The sequence below is a fragment of the Anas platyrhynchos genome, chromosome 15 (genome assembly GCF_047663525.1).
Source record: "Anas platyrhynchos isolate ZD024472 breed Pekin duck chromosome 15, IASCAAS_PekinDuck_T2T, whole genome shotgun sequence".
Taxonomy (NCBI): Eukaryota; Metazoa; Chordata; class Aves; order Anseriformes; family Anatidae; genus Anas; species Anas platyrhynchos.
This window is the reverse complement of record NC_092601.1, coordinates 16,141,001-16,163,942: the sequence shown is the minus strand read 5'-3', so window position 1 is coordinate 16,163,942 and position 22,942 is coordinate 16,141,001. Positions and strand designations below refer to the sequence as shown.

Here is a 22,942-nt window from a genome sequence, read left to right as displayed (position 1 = left end):
TAGAGAATGTGAATGAAATTCAAGCAGGATAACCAGTGAAGAACTAAAAATGCCAATGGTCCTGCCACTGCTGTAGGGGAAGGTTTTTGTCATTTCTTTGTTCCCTTAGAGGAAGAACCCTTGCACCACTGCCCATATATCATCAGTCAGAGCAGCCAGTCTTGCTGCTGGTGCAACACAACTGGATGAACTCTTATTTGTTAAGTTTACAAAAGATCTTCTCGTGATAAAAGGGCTAAGCACCCACAGAGTGAAACAGCTGTTTGACTCCCCCCCCACTCCAAGCGAGCTCAAGACTTATCAATGAAGTAGCAAGGGAGGTGAAAAGCTACCTCGGTGGTCACCGGCTAAGTCCAACACCGCTCCTGCAGCTTCATGAGCTCCTCCTGCTGTGCCCTGATTTGTGAGGATGTATCCATTTGCAGAGTTTGCAGAGGAGGTCACCACTCGGACCATTGTAACAGTGGGAGCTTGCTGAACTACGTGAATTGCGTGACACGAAGGCTGCTGAGAAGTCACTATTGATGCGGGCATGTACGCAACTGGTTTTGCCACCAGAGTAGATGGCCGGGGAGGAACAGCCATGATCACTGGCTGGGCACTGACTGGAGATCCTGAACAGAAAAGAGAAGCACACGTTAATAGGAGAGGCAAAAAAGGCCTCCACTCATTTTCCTTATACACTTCTACATCTTCAGTACTCAATCCTTCAACATCAGCAAGGTGTGGGGGTAGGTTAAAAAACAAAGTTAAGGCTTCAAAAATGCCACCTTCAATCTTCTATGTACTAACATAAAAAAGTACTTGCCATCTGAGCACATTTTTGTGAACAAACACCACGATATGCCCCAAAATATGAGGCTTTACATTAGGAGCTTTGCCATCCCACTTCAACAGGAACACCCTATACATCAGGCCAGTTGCAGTACAGCTGACAAGCAGGTACTTACCAAGGCTTAACAAATTACCAAGGCCACAGAACCACGGAGCTCTGCATAGACAAGATGATCTTATCAAAAAGCCTGGCAAATTAATGAGTGAGCTATGCACTACCAAGGCTACTCCGCTGTCAGTTCCTTAGAGACACCTAGTTTAAGGCTAGCTCGTGTGTGTCCACACATTCCTTTATCTCCTGCCCTTTAATACATAGACTAGTTAGAAAAATGATCTGAAGTTGCACATGCATCGTCAGTCTGTAAAAAAAAGCCAAAAAAGAGCCCTAGATCCTCCCGTAGCAGGCTGGTAGGAGCATCCCTGCAGCGTCCCCAGCACTGCACTCAGTGCAACCGAACAGTCACTTGCTGTGAAAGGAGAGCTACTCACCAGGTGCACTCTGTGAATACCGATACTCTGGAACTGAGGCTAACTTTGACCCAAAGTCGTGATCATGTGGAATGGGTGAGCCCTCCCGTGACAGGCACTCTGGAGTCTGTAGGCCACTAGAGTGAGGGGACAGCAGGCCAGGGTGAGTAGGGGAGGCAGGAGCGCTCCTGAAACACCAGAACATAGAATTGGCGGGTGTAGATGTGTTTCAAACACAAGACAGCAGCACAGACCGAGCATTATCTTCAGCAGAGGATCCTCTAGGGAGAAGGAGAGCCATTCTTCCACATTACCCACTGTAGTCTTGCTGGGAAGAGTACACAGTGATCCCAAAAACCCTCTAGCACCACGTGCAGCCACATTAATCCCTGCTGAAGGAAACTGGACCCTTCAGAGCACAGCTAGCATTTCATCTGAAGACTCACAGACAAACTGAAAGTGCCTTATGTTTAGATTTTATTTTTATTTTTAAATAATTTCAGGGCATTCTCTAAGGATGTTTGCCAGTGTTTGAGGAAGAAAGACACAGTGTAGATGAAAGGTCTGGCATCACATATGCTTGCAAAGCAGTTCCTACCCCTGTTGCCTCCCTCACCCAACCACTTGGTTCCCACCTCTTGTCCCACGTGGCCACTAAATCTGTAAGGAATCCAACAGTTCTTTAATGACAAACAGAAAAGCTGATCAGCCAAAAATTATCTCTCCTCCTGCTTCTTCCCCATTTTAAAAGACAGAAAGGAAGCGAGGTGTGGGAGGAATGCTACATGAACCTGCTCCAGCTAGGGGTGTATATGGCAAGTTCTGGTCCCACAGCTACAGGGCTCAGAGAAGGCTGTCACCGCACGCAGCTCCTCTTTGCAGCTGCACTGCTGACTGCAGCAGTTACACAGAACATCCCCCCCCCAGTGTTTCACTGCTCACGCTGACGATCAATGTGATGTTCCCTATAGGAGAGTGTTTTAAATAACACAAAAAGTATTCCCACTGTGATCTAATCCACATATAAACACAGCTTTCCTGAAATGAAAGGCTGGCATCTGAAAACATTTACTTCACTGATAAACGTTTTGAATTTCTTTGAAATGATGCCAAAACAGATATGGTATTTGATGCATTTTTAGTTTGGTTCTGGCTTTTCTTTTTTTTTGTAAACACTTAAGAAGTCGGAACAATTTTCAGATTATGCCTTGGGACTACCTAACCTATATAACCACTTAAAAACTATAAACAGAAGCATGCTCACTGTACTTCAGATGAAGTTTTTGTTTGTTTTTTTTTGCAGGGAGTTTGGCACAGAGATTAGAGGAAGGTGAAGTTACCTGGAGGAGAGAGGCCCAAAAGGTGTTCGGAAGCAGGACACTCCTCTTTGCCTTCGTTTTCTAAATGCTTGCTCTACTAGCTTGGCTTCAGAGGCAGGGTCAATTCGCCAAAAGGAGCCCTTTCCAGGCTCCTCCTGGGAGCGTGGGACTTTAATAAAGTAACGGTTCAAGGAGAGGTTGTGCCGAATGGAATTCTGCAGGAAGCAGAGGAACGAGATGATTATTTTGCCATGAGGAAACATGTAACAAAGACGGACGGGTTTCGCTGCACAGCTTGGAAAAATAAAATCCATACTGCCAGAATCGGTGTTGAAGACAGAAACAAGTCACTCAACTCACAGAGCTCCACAGTCACAGGAGAAACATGAGAGAAAATCTGGGGAAATTAGTGAGACAGAGCTTCTACTAACCACGCAGAAAGATGTGTTTACTTGGTACTGTACAATCACTTAAATATATCTGGAGTCCTGGAATACGGTAGCTTTTCTATGGAAAAAAAAATGAAAGCAGAGCTTTTTTCTGAGGCAGGGGGAAAGCAGTGCAAACCACATCAGAACTCTCTCAAGACAGGCTTTGTTCTAGGCAAGCGGAAAAAGCTGTCTGAGCCTGTGCTAACTGCTTACCTGCAAACGATCACTGGGGTGCCCAAACATGCCCTAAAGGACACTGCATCTCGTGGTAATCATAAAGCAAGCCAGCCAACATGCCCTCAAACACCTAGCTCCAAGAAGAATCCATTATTTATGTGGCACTAGTCTAGCACCGTAAAGCTCTCCAGGTGTTGACACGACTAATCAGCCTCTCCATTGAAAAAGCCCACCTCTGACTGGGCGTAGCACTGTCTGTAGGGCCAGGGGAAAGGCTCAGCAAGCCCAGGTATGCACCAACTCATTCCTCTTCCACTTTCAAAACAAAAGAAGAGCTTTTGTAGCAGCCTTAAACAAGCTCTTCAGAAGTAAAGCCTATACACTGTGTTGGGGAAAATAAAAAGAGGCAACTTCACCCTCCACTGAAACGCAGCTATCTTTGAAGCAGGATGCAGCAACTGGTTCACAAAGCACAACTCTGCTGAGCAGGTTATGGCAGGAAATGAATTCCACAGTTAATTAGAACTGCAGGGAAAAGCCAGGGAGGCAGAATGTATTTATTCCAATTGTACTCAAAGTGCACCAAGCCATACTGCTCCTGCCAGTTGAACACAATGAAATCAGCAGTTGCAAGGGGCTCTTCAGCTGCATTGGTGTATTATATTCAAATGACAACACCCATTTCAGAGGTGTGATGCCAAGAAAGTCTGAAAGCAGGTGGAGCTGAAATTTCTGAGACTTTGAAAACAGCCCTCAAGTGATCACTCTAGTCTGATTTAGCATGTGTTAGCTACATCCAAACCCTCCAGTGAAGCTGGTCAGATTTCCTTTAATACCACATGGAGGGCACAGATTCAAGTTTCCTCAAGTTCCCATTCTGAGATTCAAAACTCGGAAACTGACTTAGGCAATGCAGTAGATAAAAAGGGAAAAGAATACACCTGTGATGATTTAAGGCAATATTAGGATTTCAAAATATGATCTCAGTTTTAGGTTGGACATCTGCTTGGACAGACTACTCCAAAGACAGACAATGTGCAGGATTATGCAAAATTCAGGCAAGTATCTGGGCAGGGGAGTTAACCATAGGAAGGACGTGGAAAAATAAAAAAATAAACAAATATGAAAGACAGCTGACTATGGAACTAGAAGAGTTTCAGAAAACAGCCCAATGGTAACACTACATTGCCCTATAAAATATTTCAAAAAACTAATCACCCACAAACAAACTAGTTAGCTTATGTTAAACAAATTAATTCTGGGAATAGTCAAAGCAGCTCTATTCTCAGTGCTCCAAATCTTTAATAAATGTATTATAAAGTAGATAAGACCTGACAAAGTAGTTTAAAAGCTTGTCATATCAAAAACTTACCTGCCAGCCTTTGTCAGCAGTTCTGTAATATGGGTAATGCTTGGTAATGTGGGCATAGATCCCACTTAGTGTTAATTGCCTGTCCTGTGCTGAAGAGATAGCCTGCACAATTAGCTGAGCGTAAGAGTAGGGTGGCTTGGACTCGTCCTAAGGAAAAAAAAAAAAGTTTAGTTACTTCCTACACTAAAGTTTACCAGCAACCCCAATTAAAAAAGCCCTCCTCTTCTCTTTCACTCCTGCTTTGCACTGTCACCTCACAGTTTAGGGCAAACGTGTGCACAAACAGAACTTAAAACAGATTAAATTATCTTCTCCCTTCCAACATCCCCACTACCAAACACAGACAAAAATGGTAACTTTAATCTGCTTCCATTCTCCACTGAATTTGCCACATGTGCTTCTATCAGCACAAGGGACAGAACAAGGACAAGCAATTGGAAGCAAAGAGTTACAGGGCATGGTGCACATTCAGTGATTCCAGGGTTCATGAAACTAAAGACTTGAATTCTGCCCAATTACAACTAAAACTTTGTCAGAAAGTTTCATGCAAGATTCTACCAGCTCTCTTCCAGCCACAAGCCCAACATGAAACTTGATCCTGGCCCTTCAGTCTCCAGCAAGACTCGTTTCATTCTAGGAACTTCAATTTGTTTTACAGATCTCATATTCCCAGCCCTTCGCACTACTCCGTCAAGAACAGCCCTTCTTGTCTCAAGGGAGAATTCAAGCTACAAAAAGAAGTCATCTAGTGTTGTGCTTCTCCACCCAATCTCAAATCAGGTGGTTTTGAACCTAGACCTTTAACTTTGATCTGAAGATCAGCTCACCAAAATTAAGTTTTATCATAGTAACTCAGTTATTTTTTAATCTAAATTCCATTGCGACTCTCCTCATTTAACGCTTGCTTGACAGGTGTTTGTTTTAAAGTCTGACTACAGATTTCTCATGACAAGGATCTAGTTTCTTCCTGTTTCCCTTTTCCTCAACTGTGTTTTGCAAAATACCATTAATTAAAAGGAGAAAACAAGACTGAATTCTAATGCTCCATTTCTTTATGGGTTCTTGATTTATCAAACAAGCAAGACAAATTATTCTTGCTTAACCCTGTTAGTGAATGACTTGAATACATTTTGGGCAGCTAAGCAAAGCAGATTCATCATCTACCACAAACAAGATGCTGGTTTGAAGGCATGGTCTTAAAACCCTGGAGGATATTGCACACAGCGCCCTTATGGCCAGGGTATTCTTAGACTCATTTAACTGCATTCAGCACTGGCAATAAACTGCCAGGTCTTAATAAGCCTCCCAATGAGCCCTGTTGGGTAAGTAATGTTTCTCTGAACCTTTGGGCTGTCCCCGCCAGATGCATCTGCCTGCTGTTCTGATGCTGCTTTTGCAGCATACTCCGCTGCCAGCTGCAGATCCGAGGTAATGTTGTGAACAAAACGATATCCTGAGGATCCAGCACCACGTGGACTGGCTGGGCAAGAGTTGGGAACACTGGGAAGACAAAAAGGAAAAAAGAAATTACCGTATTTAGTAACAAGACACATGGTTCTTACTTCCTAAGGTACAGGAAAGCTTTGAAGTTGCTTAGAAGCATACATGCCCTGAATTTATTTTTGCCTTCGTGGCTTATCCAAAGCACAGAAAGATGAGAAATAAATACAAATAATCAGAAACAATCAGAGAATAACGTGGAATTCCTACAAATCCTGACACCACTGCCCCCTTCCCACGATCACAAGAAAACAGTCTCAAAGCACTGAACAGCTTCTCTATACATGGTACTTAGACAAATATACACTGAAATTGGGATGAATAACTAACTACATAGCTAGAGACAGGTATCGCCTTGTTTCACCAAGCACACAAATGCAGCTAAGAAGGGAGCTGCAGTCACTGCTACAGAAGGCAGCTCGTCTCATCAGCTTTGGTTAGTGTGGGGAAGAGACATCTAGGACGACCACGAGATGGCATTACAGGAACAACTACAGAGCAGGAAAGGCACGCTAAAGCTGATGAAAACCTACAAACAAATAAAAGGTCGTTGTAATTTGCAGCACCACTCAGGCACACAGAAGTGAGTGCTACAAGATGAGAACTAATCAGAAAGACTTGTCTAGGGATCACACATCCTTGATTGGCAGGGTACAAAGGACAGGAGGAGAGGGATGAGGCTGGGAAATTTAAGACCTGAAGTTCCCCTCTTCCATCTTTCCTCCATTCTGCAGGGAGGGGTGCAAAACCAGAGTGGCACGACATAGAGCCAAATCCCAGGATTACATACGTCTTCCGCCTAAGAGCTGAGAAACAATGAGCAAGAAAGCAAAACAATACACAGAAGATTAACGCAGCAAAACAAGCGGTTCAAATTGTATGACAAGATGCAAAATGAAGCCCAGAGCTGGAACCGGCAGTCAGGAAAACTGGTATGAAAAATCCTCTTAGCAGTAAAATGCCCAACAGCAGTGCCAACCCTGATGCAAATAAAGGCAGTGATGCCCACACTGTGCTAAGTGCTGCACGGGAAACACAAAGCACGGTCCCTTCCTCACTAAGGTGGCTGGCCAAACAGCCTTCCCCATACACACAGACGGAGAGGAAACGGTGAGACAACCCTTGTTTGCTCAGTGGGTAACACCTCCTGTGCACGAGCAATGTGACAGGGTAAAGAATGACCGTTTCCTAGCAGTCCACCTCGTAAACTGAGAAGTGCAGCTTCTCCTGCCTCTGTGACACCTCTGCAAATGGCTGTGGTGCTGAGCTCAGCACCACCCAAGGTTGTTTTTTTTTTTCAAAAGGGAATTCCAGGATTAAAGGTAGAGGCTGGGTGAGAAAAAAAGGCAACAAAAATAATCCAGCCACAACAAACCCCTGCAATAGGAAACCCCAGCTCATCCGTCTGGCATATGGGGTGAGCCATACAAACCACTGCACAGGGCTTGGTAACGTTTCCAGCACCCGCTGGTGGTCCTTTGTGTTAGTGGGTGATGCTGTTCAGAAGCATGGCAGGAGGTGAAGCTTTCAGGAGGTGTAAGGCAAATAGTGTCAATGAGCCCATACATAAATCTGTCTTTGCAAGAGATAAAAGCGTTTCTTACCTAGTCTTTCAAAAAGCTGAGACCTGTTTGTGCTGAAAAATTAATCCAAGTTTGCTATTCCACGCTTTGAGCCCACTTTGGAAGCGGTAACACCACACCACAGAAGACGCTCTTGATGTCTTAGCACTCACACGCAGAGCTGGTGTGAATTTAATTATTCCGCTGTCATTTTTTAACAGCTTTTCCCTATACACACTTCTTATAACGTGTAGATAATTACAAATTAAAGTAATTTTCATACATGAAACAATGACAAATCAAAAACGTGGCAATTCTTTTTATCTTAGAATTTGGCACGTGAGCAACTATTGTAACACAGAGACTAGGAATGGAAGAGCATGAAACAGTTTGCTGATTCTTCATTTGCAGAAATACACGAAAAACAATCCCTATAAACAGCACCCAAAACTTAGATCATGGATACTGAAAACAGCAGTTTTCCAGTAAAAAACAACTTCAGAGCTGTATTTCTATCCTCCTCACCTCTGCTCTTTATGGCTTCAAAAATCGTCCCATACAGTTCAGACACAGGAATTGATTCATTCTTTGAGGAGGAAAATGAAGTAGCCCCATTTTTACTGTTCAGATTTGAACTGTTGGAGCTGATCATGAGCTTTAAGTATAACTTCTTGCTTTAAATAAATAATCAATCAATCAAACAAACAAACCCCCTCCCCTTGCAGGGCTGTGATTCTGTTAAGAGTGCTGACAAATCCCCTCCAACCTAAAGAGCTGTTAACTCTTTGAAAAGCCCGTCTCTCCCAGCAGATAGCTGCTGAAGAGCCTGATAGTCCCCAAAGGAAGGAGCTGCCCCTTGGGACAGCCACAGCAGTATCTGAAGATTTGGGAGAAGTACTGGGCTTTCACCAGGATGGTGTGCGTCCATCCAGGTGGACCTGCCTCCTTTCAGCCTGGATCAATCGTCAGATCAAGAGACCCTGGTGCAGAACAAACAACATGATCCTTTAGCCACTCCATGCAAAGAGCCAGGGTAACACGCTGCTGAGTGCTCAAGCTCTCCGTCAATCATCGGGGAGCTCTTAAGAGGAAGGGAGAGAGAGCTGACATGGGGAAAAAACAAGGTGACACAATCTGTTGCCCCCCAAACACAGGACAGAAGGAGTGAAGAAACGGTTTTACTAAAAATACCCTCCTGAGGGTTAAGTTAAAATTAAACACTAGTGGGGTTTAAAGAAAACAAGCAAACACAATGCAGTGACATCAGTTTCCTGGAGTTCCTGGAATTCTCCTCGCCACCCAGAGCAGGGGCTGGCCAGGGACGCTGCATGCACTCCCCCCTTTATTAAGAAATACTAAAAACAAAGACTTTTTCCTCCAAACACCTGCCTGTGCTATAATACACAATCAGATATGGGGATAGTGACTACAACTTGCTGGATATTGACATCCCCTCAGTGCTTGAAGGGATAACGTGACCCATTTTAAGCCTACAAACATTTACTGAGCAAAGCTACAGCCAGGTATGCAATTTCACCCAGCCCTCAGCCACTCGAGCGTACTGCTGTGATCCATGCTAACTGTCCATGAGAACACTCGTTAGCTTACAAGCAACCTAAGCTAATTTGCATTAAACTTGTCTGTTCGGAAGAGGGCAGGCTGTGGAGAGGAAGCATGCATTTTATGCCACCGAAAGACACGCAGCACATAAGCAAACCAGCTGCAGTTGCCCACAGCCTTAACCCCATGACACCATGGTTAATGCCCCAAGCCCCAGAGATCTTCAATATCCACCAAGAGGATTCAGCATCTCGACTTGAAGCACTTACTGCAGGCAGCCACTGAGACACAGTTCCTCAAACATCACGCCGAGACTCAGCTTCAGAACCAGACTGTGACCACGTGCTGTATCACAACAGCCCTTTGCGGCGTGTTTTCCATTTAATACTTAACCCTTGTTGTAGGGCCAAGAAGCTGAGGGCTGAAAGCAGTGTCTGCAATACACTCACCTGTGTAACAGGCAGAATGTCATAATCACAGGGCTTACTTCTGGCTATTAAGAACATAACAGATCTCATAGCATGATTTACTTTTGACTACTGCCAACGAGAATCCAGCCTCTTAAATTCACAGCACTTTTTAACAACTAGAAAATCTTTAAATACCAACTATTGGAGAAGATGTGCAATTTACTGCATTTCTGCTGGAATGCTCCAAATCACTTTGTTTTAACTGCAGAATCAGAGTGCAAAAATAGGATGCACCACTGTGTGCATGCTGCATCCACACCCAGGATGCTGGATGTTGTTCTTACTTCATTAAAAACTAAACAAAAATATCACGCCACCATCACCACAGCTAGACTCAGAGAAGGTACTGACTGGGGTAACTGGGATGATCAGAGACAGGGAATGGATTCCATACAGGAGACAAATAGTTGAAGACAGAAAGCTGAGGTGCAAGGTGACAGCCTATAAAAACAGAGCCAACAGAAGGCGCACAACTCCCGGCTTCTTCTAAGTGAAGTGCTGGTGAACATGAAATGAAACTAACAGCGGGTCCAAACCAACAGGAAGTCCTTCTATGTTTGTAGTCAAACCGTGGAACAACATGCTGTAAGACAGGGCTGATGTTAAGTTTATGTGAACACAAAAGGCCATTATAAAAGTTTGTGGGAAAAGGAGGAAGACAGGGAATCGTCAGGGGCTTTATGAGACAGAAAGTTAAGAAGTCACTGCTCCAAAGGCAGTCCTTGAACCATGACAATGGTGGAGGCAGACTGAACACCAGTTAGCATTACTGGGTATTTTCTATGTTTTTAAATTACCCCAAAGACACCTCCCTGAGGCAGAATACCGGGCTAGATGGATCTGTTGCCTGAACACAGTGGTTCGTATGTAAAGATCTCCAGACTCTCTCCATCTAACCACATTTTACAGACTTGGGGTGGGGGAGCAACAAGTGCTTAAATGATTTATTTACGGTCATATTACAAGTCTGTGAGCAAGCTGGGAACAGAAACACTCCCAAATTCCAGTGCCAATTTCCCCAGAAGGACAGGCAGTAGGGGAATGCAGGAAAACTGCCGTTACTTAATTCCATTCTTTTCTGCAAGAAAGATATCTGTAGGGCTCAAGCCATGGAAGCTTAATTTAAGCCAGGTGTATGGATAAAGCACTTTCCCTCCCTAATGGCAAAGAGGAAAGATTACCCGGGATTCCACATAAAATTGTTCACCTGACTTGGAACCTGCATCGCTGAAAAGAATATAAAAAAAAACTCTTGTGGTTTGGGATACAGTATTCACATGAGCAGTGCCTTTGAAAAATGCCTAAATGCACATTTCTGAGGCAGGTACAAAGACAAAGCAGTGATAAGAAACCACCTTGGCAACACTGCCAATACAAAGATTCCTGTCTGAGCAGGCTTTTTTTTTTTTTTTTTTTTTTAAAGCCCCAATTCAGTACAAAGGGAGAATCCTCGTTTCTTAACAGGATCTTTTCTAATTGGAGGTATGCTTCCCTGCACACAAGGACTGTATTAGAGAAATGCCAGAAATCTCAGACTACTCCTGTACTCCAAGTGTCTACACATGGTATACTGAAAGATATAGGGACTTTTTTTTTTTTCCTCTCCATGTGCAATAAGCAAGAACCAGGTCAAAGTACAGCACTTCAGCTTGCGAAACAAGCATTTCCACGATACACCAATCAGAAGTAATGGGTGCGAATCCTCTGCCACTGTCTCCTTCCCCAGCCTAGCCCCAAAAACATAACTCAAAGAAAGAAAGGCAAGCCCTTGCACGTTGCACGTTTCAGACAGGTTTCAGAAACAATCACAAGTGGTGAGATTGCCAAACCATGCTGGATTTTGATGTGAAAAGGGAAACATGAGAGCTACTCTGCCTGCTTAATGCTAAAAAAAAAACGCAAAGCTGTTGAACAAGCCACAGCGAGAGAAAGTTAGCTATCCACAAAAGTTCAAATTGTTTTTACTTGTCTCCACTCCAGCAGTTCCCCTCTTAGAAAGGAAGTGAGCTCACTCTGGCTGTGGATTCAGCGAGCGTTTTACACCAGCGCTGATCAGGGGAAGTGAAGGGAAGAGGAAGTGCTCGTGTAGCTGGTGACATCTGCAAGCCTTCCTCCAGCACATGGCTTGGCGCATCTCCACTAGCACATGGCCCATTATCTGACATAAACATGCGTAGGAACTCCCGAGCTCGGTATAGATCGCTGCAGTTCTGATGGGATGTATGTGCATCGCACTACTTGGCTTGTGGTTTGGAGACAAGGGCGATTAAGAACAATCACCATTCTGTCCAATTGTGGGAGTTACCAGGGCTGTATATTCTGCCCGAATGCAGGAAGTAATGGATAACCGAGACAATGCAAAAGAGCCTGCAAAAATCCTGCCTTCGAGCTCTTCTCTGGCTTTTCAGTTAAGTGGCTAACAGTGTTATAGGAAGAAGGAAAGCCTGAATGAATTGGAACATGCAATATTTATGCGTCCTGTCCCACTGAGTGCATGCAACCACTCAAGTCAGGGTTCACTCAAACTCCCATTGCATACCTTTCAAGAAACATGCAAGTTCATTTTAAGACCCAAGAATTCTGAAATGGTGTTGTAAGGCTGTCCTAGAGCCTAGAAAAAAGCACGCCCTCGTTAGCAAGCCAAGTCTGAAGCAAAGCATATCCAGCACTTACACATCTAATATAACATGACTCGTAAGAATACATACATACACACCACCCCCTGCCAACTTACACTTCCATGATGCTTTACAGAATAAAAGCCCAATCCATAATTTATCTACTACACAGTCTTGGAAAGTAGTTATTACGCTCTACGTGCATAAAAAACAACCAATGAATTTAAATGACCTGTAAAAGGCCACAAAACACATTGGTGACTTAACCAACATAACTGCAGTTCCTGAAATGCAGGCCTCTGAATAACCCACAATCAGGGCATGCAGCATGTTACTGAGCTCATTTGGCCTCGTGAAAATAAAGGGAGTGTGTGTGTAGGGGGGCAGGGAAGCAAATAAGGTTGAAAAATTTATAGCTTCTGGAACTATAAGAGTTCAGCTCACGTCTTCTCTTTTGCTAATCAAAACTATAAAACAAGAGTGAAGAAGGATGTCAGCTGATCTTTCATTTATTCATCTAATTAATTTCACTGCAAACTAGGTATTGACTATTCTAGCAATGACTGAACGTGGACGGGCACATTAAGTGCTAAAAATTCTCTAAAATTTAAGTTTAGGCCCACACACACATGGACCACTTTAACTATTAGCCCTGACCCTCACCAGGTGCTTCCCAAGAGGTTCTCACAGGGCTCTAAGGGCTCTTCCTCCTGTATGTCAAAGAATTTTGATTTTTATTTACTGATAAAGACTGCATATGTGAGCTACATATCCATCCCCTTTTCAGTGAAAAAGTACAAGACAGTGTTCAAACCCACAGTCATTCCGGTACACAGATAAGTCAGAAGTAACTGCTGGAAAATGTGAACACTGATACTGACTCCACAGTGCAGCACTCTGAATTGCTTTACTGTATCATTTATTTTATGAGTGAGAACATTACTACTATTTAGAATAGGGAAGAACATGCAGAGAAATTTGTTTTTAGAAATACCCCAAAGAAACAAACCAATAACCCCGAAGGGCAGTACTTTAGAGAGATGCTGCTGCTTCGGAGGCAACTTCAGAGTGTAAGCTCTACTTCAGAGTTAAGCTACCACTACAGGGTCACTAAAACCAACCGGAAGATTATATAAAAAAAAAGGTAACTAAACACTATAAATCTGAACTCCAACTGAGCATCTTTTCGCTCCAGCATCATACCTTGCCTCTGTGGATCTGTTTGTAATCCAAGCACAAGCTGCTCTGAAGACTGGATTACAACACACATGGAGGCGCATCCATGTAGGTATTATGGATTTACAGCAAAACCAGGCAAAGTCAACGGGGTTAGCAACACAGGTGAAGAACTTAGGTCATCAGTAATATGACCTAAGTGTCACCAAAAGAGGATGCTCCAGATGCAAGTGGAGAACCCTGAAGCCACACTGAAAGCCAGTCCCCTATCAGATGTCTCCCAATGGCCAGAGAATTTAGCCAAACTGCACGTGGCTTTCAGACAGCTTTGCAGTGCCCTGAGTCTACTGAAAAGAGATTTCTGCTTGAAGCCAGGCGATATTCTGCCTTTTCTTATGACGTGCAATATGGACAGGCTGCTTCTACTAGTTTCTTGCAACCACAGCGGCCTTTTTGTTTCAGACTGTGTAAGCCTGATATTTTTTTTAAAGGATTTTTGAACTCAAAGCAGGAAGAAATAAGTTATTGCCTGTGTGTAAGCCTCACAAAGCATGCTGCCAGCCAACATTTTCCCTTAAAGCTGTACAACAGCACTGAAAACATCTGCAAAACAGCCCCTCCTGGAGATAAAACACCTAGCTAAGAAAACAGTGGAAACGCTTCTCCCTGGGAGCAAGCAGGAATCTTGCTTTGCAAAGCTGCTGAGGGTGGCAGGTTTGCTTTTGTTTAACTAAAGCTCATTCCTTCTCTAGGCGGTGCACTTCACGGAGGGAAAATAAATAGGCTGGAAAGAAACCCAGCAGCTTGCAAGGGGGGGGGAACCTGCAGGGAAGCAAGCTGCAACGGGAACGGGGAGGCAGAGCAGGGCTGGGGGCAGGAATGGTTCTGGGACCAAGGGGTGTTCGGGTGCAGGGAGCGCAGGTAAGGCCCCGGCCTGCGGCCTGCTGTGGGGTGGAGGCAGGAAGAGGAGGCCGGGAGCCGCTTTCCAAAAAGGAAATTTCACCCGGCCAAGGATTTCCAAAGTGCACTAATTTTCCATGGGCCAATCAGGGAGGAGCGAGGCAAACGAACCAAATTAGGAAAGTAAATACTGGAAAGGGGGAGAGGGAGGAGGAGGAGAGCAGAGCCTGTGAAAACGCCTCCCGAGGCAGCTGGGGAACGGGGTGAGGGTCCCAGCCTGAGCCCCCTGCAGCCCTGCTCTGGGGAAGGGGCTGAGGACACTGTGTCAGCCTCGTGTGCTGATAGAAAGACACCAAAAAAGACAGCCAGAGTGCACATCGACACGCTCCCGAAGGGCAACGTTCCCCTTCTCAGAGCAAAACACCCAAACCGTGTCCCAGATCACGGCCCCGCAGGAGGCAAGAGCTGCGAGACCCCACGGAGGCAGAGAGGGAGGTTGAAGGGGCTGAGCAGGGATGTTTACAAACGTGTCAGCCCCTCCTCTGGAAGAGGAACTCAGAAACGAAAGGGATTTGGCAAGTGAAACCTCAGATGTCTTTTGAGGTTTTCTGAAGACTCTGCTGGGTTCGCTTCTGCTCGAGACAAACGGATGCACTCATTAATCATCTTTAGTAAACACCCCGTTAGGGGCCGAGCACAATTCAACACCACTATTTCCACTTTCTCCTTATGCAAAAGAAACATTCTCGGGGAGTCAAATATCAGTTGCAGGCATATGCCAGAGTCAAAAGATACAGCCTCCGTTAGTAACACAAACCACACTGCGCTGCTCTGCACAGGATGACTGAATGGAAACTAAATACCATATGTTGGCAAAGAAACCATCCCCCTCCCCTCCCAGCAACAAGCTTCATCTAAAAAGAGAAGGTTAAATATAAACTAAAAGCAGTGCCTGAACAGAGGGCTGAAACCACAGCTCCCTCCAGCCCCCTCTTTCTAGAATATCTGCACTGCACATCTGTGCAGCTCTGCAAGAGGGGGGAAAAACCCAAACAAGCAAGGGCCTCCAGCCCTATGCAAAACCAAACGGGCTCCATTGTGACCCTGAAGTCATTCTCAGCCATGTCGATTTGAATACTACTCACCGAATTAGCACTAACTGACAGAATGTGTTTGTTTATTACAACATTTTACAAATCTATGGACAAGAAAACAAACCAGCAGCTACTGCTTATTACTTTATTAACTAATTATTACTACTTTATTATACTTCAAGGAACAGCTTCAATGTTAAAAGAGATCAGTGCAAAGCTGTAACATCAGCTCTTCACTGAGAAAGAAGAGAAAACATTTGAGACAGTAACTTGATGTTCAGGTTGTGTCTACTGCACATTCTTGAATCGGACAGCTTACAAAACAGGATACTCGCACAGACGCCCATTCAAATCGCTACAGCCCCTCAGTGCATGGTCAGCATCCTCCCTGTTTCCTTCTATTCCCAGGAAACCACATGCCAGTGGCCACCCTCGTCCCTAGCTCCAGATAGCACCGGCACCACCCAGCAACAACAGAATGTTATTGAGATAAAAATAAAATAGGCAGTCCTAACAATATTTGCCTGCTTTCTTTTCTCCGTGTATATAGGTGGGTCTTGACAGATCTCTCTAATTCCTCTGCCAAAGATAAACAGCTCCATGCTGAGGCCAGCCCCCGCCCTTTGAGCTCTTAAACAAAAACCCTGAGCCCTGCATTTAGGCAACAAAATTTTAGACTGTGCTCCATCATTCTGAACATCAGATATTTCACAGGTTATTTTTAATGGGGCATTTCATGCATCAAGTACAGCAGATAAAGAACACAAGGCTGATAAAGGTCGGCGTCAAAACAGAGATGGAGTTTCCAGAATACACACAGAAAGATGAGAAGAACCTCAGGAGGGTGGCAGGGGCTGGGTAACATCTTACCTGATAGTGCCTGTGGGGGACGGGAGAGGACTGACCACGCTCCGGAGATCCGGCTCCGGGATGTGGATCTTCAGAGGCGATATTTGAGGGTAAAGTGGCCGAAGGGGAGGCGATGAGGCTTCTTCTTTTACTTCCTCTTTATGGTATAAAGATGTGAACTGGATCTTTATAACCGTGCTAGGGAATCGAAAAGTACACCTGTACGGGAAAGAAAGGGAAAGTCACTGTCACACATGATGCTAAACAGTTTGAATGTTTTTATATGTAACTATTGAATCATTAATGAATTAATAGCATAAAAATCCACCACCCACTACAGCATCTTTCTGCCCAGACTCCTAGGCAGGAATTGTTCATCATTCACAAATCACTGCATATACATCACAGGGATTTCAGATGCAAGTTGAAGGCTTGGGTAGGCTAAATGATTTCCCCAAGGCCATGTATTCCATCAATGACTAAGCGTGACATAGAACTACAAAGACAAACCGTTGGGTTCCTGCTTTATCAAGGTCTAGAATTTATCTTTTATTGGCTCCTTGCACATAACTCAGGAAGGTGCGAGTTACTAGAAAGTATCAGGCCACGAGTAACACTCAACAAAAAAAGCCATAAAGACCAGACAGCCCAAACAGCCCCCAGGAAGACCAGACAGCGCCATTTAGAGACCGGCCTCTACACACTGTAAAACTAATACCCATTTATATCTCTGCACATGATGCTAAAAGATAATCTAGCAGGTTTCCTATTAAAAAAAGAATACATTTATTTACAAGTGCCTCCTTTGGACGGCGTGGCTTATAGCTAAGAGGGTCAGAACAGGGCCGCTACAAGTCTACAGGGTTTCATTTCTTTTATAAAAACATTTCTTTCCAATTGTTACTTAGAAAAAGCAAATGATCACACATCTACATGTGTAGCCTTCAAGAGATGCTGTGAAATTCAAAAGGAAATAAGCACTGACATTTTCTGTATTTGAACAGAAAGCTTTCTAATTTATAGTGTCTACAATAGGCACGGGGCTGTAAAAGCGAGTGTTCTGCAGTTCTACTTATTGCGCTTTAATTAGACAATAATGTGCAATCAATACAAGCTTTCCAGGGATCATTTCACTGATACTAAGGTTAAAGAAGCAGGAAATAAAAACCAGGTTTCACCGTGGGAAAGGCCAGCAGAGCACAGCGATTGTGCTGGCTTCCAGCACCTCGCCTATAGAAGGAAATGAGGGGACGTGGGCAGCGTTGTTCTAGCACCACGAGCACGGCTGAACATAATCCCTTTAACCAGAGTATTATTGAATCCTGTAGGTAACAGAGCCAGGTGGTAGGCAAGTAAATCAGCGTTTGTGACTGCCTCATCTCACCTCTGCTAGTGAGAGAAATACAGGGAAACGTTTTGTTGCTGTTCTAAAAACATACTTTCCTGCTCTTGGTGTCTCACAATCTAGTTCTGCTGTAAGGTAACGTTCAGAAACCTGCTGTGAAAAGAGCAAAATTATCATTCTGGCATGGGAAGCTCCTCCTCATCTCCCAGCTCATCTCGAGTGAGCTGGCTCAGCATCCGGCAGCACGGAATCGCCGCGGTGCTGCTACGTACAGCAGGAGCTTGTGCAGCTTTTCATTCCCTTCAGAGGTCCTGTGCTTGTTACTGCATGAAATAAGAACACCACTGCTGCCCATGCAGCCTGGCCATGCTTACCTAGCCCTTCTAACTGAGCCCAGGACAGTCCAGCCCTCGTTTAACAGTGCTCAGCGTGATCCCAACAGGTCTGGCTTCCCTGCAGCAGCTCCGCAGCATGGCCGAGGCCAGCCCCGCACTGTGGTGCACACCAGCAAGGAGCCCTGTCCCACCACCACGTTTTGCTTTTCAGAGGAACCCAATAATGTGAGACCAGCATCTCCTCCTGTCACTGCCTCCAGGTCATGCAGCCAGCTCCTCAACTCCATTTTATTTCCTGATGCTGTAACGTTAGATAAGAAGGCGCTAACTGCACCCAGGCTGCTGCCACCAGTCCAGGAGCACGGACAATCTTCACAAAGCCAACTTTTGGTTTTCCTCAATCCTAAATCAAGCTAACTGTGAAGTTTAAGGCGACCCAGCAGCCATGTGCCTAAGAGGCCCGTCTCGCACAGAGTCTCCTTGGAAGCCCTCCCCGGAGCTATCGGGTTCAGCCACGTGATTTACCCGCACTGGAACAAGGGAGAGAAACGGGGAGGCTGGGCTGGGCTGGGCTGGCTCCACAGGCAAACAATTTGTTGGCTGCTGGGATTTCGTTTTTAGAAAGACAGCCCTCCCGGCCCACTGGAGCAGAACCCAGGCCGCGCAGCTAGCTTTAACATCTCGCTAGCCAGCACGTACGTGGCCCTTTTGTAAGAACCAGTCCCACAAAAAGCAGAGAGTGGAAATCTGGGAGGGTGGGCATGGTTTCAGAAGGCTTCTGAAGCTTGGGCTGTACTAGTTCCCACTGCCTGGCAGAGTGGGGGCAGCTGGTCCGAAGTGCCTGCATGCTTTCAGTGCTGTAAAAAGCGGGGACACAAGAAATGGAAGCGCAATGCGAAACGCAGAGCACAGATTCCTGCACAACTCCTCCCCTCCCTCAGGGGGAAGGTGCCTGGGATTAGCGTTATTGTTGCAGTCCCTGTTCCAACAACTGCAGAAATACCAGCAGGGACAGCCTCGGTGCAGCCCAGAGACACTGCCCCAGGTCAGCCGACACGCACCGACAGCGGGGAGCCGTGTCACCGGGAACTCGGGACAGCCTCACCATGAACCATGTCACAGCCAGCTCGCTTTTCATTACACTAAAGCTGGATGCAGTTTTAATGAGCTTTTCTAATTGTTCCCTTAATTAACCTCTTTCCTAGCAAGAAGGATAAATGCAAATTGTATCAGGTAGTCCTATTTAGAAACCAAGGCACATAGTGCAGGATTCAAGCCTATGAGAATTGTACTTCTCCAGAAGATAAGCTGGATAAGACAGGCAGCCCAAGCAGACCTGAGCACACATTCACTAAGATTTCTGTATATATTTGAAGTTATTTAAGCTGAATTAGACTATTTGATCCATGTCGCATGGTTCCTATCGAAGATGCACAGCAATTACCACCACGGCTTAACGTTTCCATCATGAGAAAAAGATCAATCTGAAAGTTAGACTCAGCATATAAAGCATAATGAAGACAACTGCTATTTCCAAAGGTGTCTAAGATGCAACTCTTTTAAGCACCTCAGAAATTCCCAGCTGATTACAGAGCAATGAATTAACGGTCCACAAAAAGCTCTCGGTCACCTGCAGGCAGGAGGCAGCCTGCCTCGATTGCAGAGCTGTCCTCGATAACCTGCTCCAGACAGGTCCAACCTGCAGTCCCAGGCCATATAAACCTCACCTATTGTATAAAACATGATGTAACTGTGTGTGAGTACACCTGAAGTCCTTCTGGGAAAAGGATTCCCATTTCTCCAGGATCCTTGCGAGGCAGGGAGAATGTGCGTCTTCAAACCAACAACACATGCATGCAGCAGGCTCCAGAAATTGCATGGAAACAATTCTTGCCTTGTGAGATTGCAGGCAGGAGAAAGTCAAAGCAAACGGCTTGCTGGCTCCCTGCTACATGCCTGAGCTCACTGAACGCACGCTATATATACATTGGAGACCAAGGGCAGCAGGAGGAGTGCACATGCCACACATTGCTACAGCGACGTAACAAACAACAACAAAATGTTGCTAGAAATGCTTGTTTGCTTTAAGTACGACAGAATTTCAAAAGTTTCCTGGACAAGCTCCTCACGCTGACAACACAGCGCCCGTGCTATTAGGCTTCCTTCATGTGGTGAACCAGCGACAGTGACCACAAGCATTTCATCTACGTAAGGCCTGAAAATAAAACGCTAGGGAACACTAGACTTTACATAAACATTCACCCCTAATGCAGGCTTCGGGGAAAATGGTTAGGGGAAAAAAAAAAGGCAACATGACAACTCCACACCCTGCGTGACACCATAAAAACCAGAAATGTTCTCCCCCCTCCTCCAAGTGCCTTTTACTCACAGATGCAAAGGAGATCGAGGTGCATTTGCCAAAAGGTAGTGCCAGACTCGGTAGAAATGGAGGCTATTCACTGATTTCTTTGTTAGAGCACCCTGCGTGCTGCTCCCCACCAAATGGCTTCTGCTAAAATCTGTTTCACAAGGGCAAGAAAAGGCTGCTCGGAGAGACTTAGAAAGGAGACAGGAAATGGAGCTGGATTCAGGGCTGTGCATTTACACCGCAGAAAAGCACGGTGTAAAAACAGAGAAGACAAAGATCATGAAGAAGCCAAGTAAAATAAAGAAGCTTATATACGTACGCATGTATTTATTATATATATTAAACATCATTCTGGTTTATGATGCAAAGGGGAGCAACCAGAAGAGCTGTCACTCAAGCTGCCGTCACTGAGCCAGCACTACCTCTGCCTCCTCCATCGTGCTGCAGTTTCTGGAAGCCGCTGCTCCTGCGAACACGCCCCGAGCACCCGTGCTAGGAGCTGTGCCAGGGTGCAGGCTGAGCAAGAAACGTTTCATGAGATGCTTCATTGAGAGTAACGCTTTTCGCCGTCTGAATCAGAACTGAAACACGGGGCTGTGGCTCCATTCAGAAAAATTAGTTAGGCATGATGGTCCCCCTCTGCTGCAACTGCCACCTTTTCTTTTTAAGCTCACGGCTACCGGTAGCACCCCCTGACCCTGACACCCTTCCCTCTGGCACACCACGCCAGGGGACAGCAGCCACAGCACACCCTACAAGGTGGCGGTCACCTCCCCAGTCAGTGCCCTGCTCAGACCCAGCCAATGCTGACAGGCAGAGCTCTCACCGCAGCACCAAGTGCCATGGCGAAACAGAGCCATCACTCACTAAAATTTGACTGAGGAGCCCCACAAAAGCCTTTGTAAGAGGTATTAAAATCCCCAACCAAACCGCACACACCAGCCTTTATTCTGTCCCCTCCAACTCCTCATCAGTTCCGTGCCATGCACCCAGAAGAACACCGTATTATTCCCATCCAAAACCACGCTGGGTTTCTCAGCTCGACTGAGAATTTGCCTTCGTTCACCTTTGTTAAGCCATTACCATTTCCAGTTATTTCAAGGTACCTGATTTCACCAGAGGGCAAGACGGATCCTTCTCACCCTTTAATGCAAGGTGTAGGGTAAACACCAAAATTTCAGCGTGCAGGTAGTGCATGCAGCTGCCTTCACAGAGAAAGAAGCGCCCCAATTACCTCCTGCAGCTAATTTTCCTGGTATTCCGTAATCAGCTAAGGGAAGAACAACGCGCTAGCATCTATGAAAATCACGTTCCCATTAAGTCATAAATCCACTCCCTGTTCCTGCCATACTTTGAAGCAGCCTGAGAGGAGGTGCCTTGGCCAACATGAAAGACTCACTGGGAAAGTTTACCCAAGATCAAACTGCATTTGGTTAGGAGGAGATGAGAGTTTGCTTCACTTACCTAAACACGGATCTAAGCCCTGAAGGCCTGCCCGTGGACAGATAAGCAAAACTACCTGACACAAGATTCCTCAGATTCCCATTTCTTCCAAAATAAGGTGCAAATCATCGCTGCGACCACTGCACAAGATCTGTTGCTTTGTGATGCTTTGCTCTGGCTGTGGGGAGCCTGACCACAGACAGACAACACGTTTCAGAACACCAAAAAAACATAAAACACAAAAAATTCAACTGCAAAATGCTTAGAAGGGTTCCTCCCCCACCCAACCCCCTTCAGTAAGGGAAACAGCCAAATCAATTTTCTCCATCTTCTCCAAAAGGAAGGTAGCCCCTTGCTCCCTGATGGCAATAATCATCAGCAGCATTGTGCTCACGACGATTATTTTGCTGGAACTGCAGCTGTCTGAAGCAGCAAGGTAAGCAAAAGCATGAGTAACAAAGCCACCTTTCAATCGCGAGTGAATTATAGTGAATATTATTTTGAAGGGATGTCATGAAACCATACAACAAGCTCTGTACAGCTGTCTTAGCTGTCACAGGAGATTATGTACTACTCACCCCTCCTTTACAACAAACTAATAATATCATCAGCCAACATTTCCTGTTCCCCTCCCCACCGCAGGGATTTATTTATTTATTTTTTTAAATAACATTTTGTAGCCAATGCCAGTAAGAAACCTGCTTTATTGTCTACTCGGCTGGTGCTATCTGGATCCCAAATGAAAAAGTTAATTGCAGCAAGACTACAGGAGGAGTTCTGGAGGAGTGAAGACAAATAGGTTTTATTCTCCTAAGTCTAAATCCACATTACAAGACAGGCATGCACCTATCACCATGGCAATTTTAAAGTCGTTCTGTTTGTTTTCTTCACATCTCTTTAGGCTAGGGGACACGGGCAGCATAACTACCAGGTTTTTAAGACTGCCTCGTCCATTTCGGAGGTTACCACAGTCTTAAAGCAACGAGGTTTTCAGCGTTTGCTATTTCCCTTTCAATTGCACCACTGGTCTGACCAGATTTAACACAGAAATCCTACTGAAGGCTAACCCACAGAGTCCAGAGAAGTATCTGCAATGTGATTGTCAGTAACATAACCTGCTG

The 22,942-nt window shown here is 45.2% G+C and overlaps 1 protein-coding gene across 3 annotated transcripts in view; it reads right to left on the bottom strand.

The window, feature by feature from the left end:
- FOXK1 (forkhead box K1) overlaps positions 1 to 22,942 on the bottom strand; it is a 55,443-nt gene that overhangs the window by 13,538 nt on the left and 18,963 nt on the right. For 2 of the 3 annotated variants that reach the window (XM_072024016.1, XM_027469493.3), the window contains exons 2-7: positions 16,352 to 16,549; positions 5,945 to 6,101; positions 4,602 to 4,748; positions 2,643 to 2,836; positions 1,324 to 1,490; positions 333 to 614 (exon numbers count right to left, since the gene is read on the bottom strand). In XM_072024016.1, coding sequence (XP_071880117.1) covers positions 333 to 614; positions 1,324 to 1,490; positions 2,643 to 2,836; positions 4,602 to 4,748; positions 5,945 to 6,101; positions 16,352 to 16,549 — 1,145 coding nt within the window. Of the gene's footprint in view, positions 1 to 332; positions 615 to 1,323; positions 1,491 to 2,642; positions 2,837 to 4,601; positions 4,749 to 5,944; positions 6,102 to 16,351; positions 16,550 to 20,399; positions 20,627 to 22,942 lie in introns of those variants that run through there. The other variant, XM_013100156.5, reaches the window with a different exon arrangement.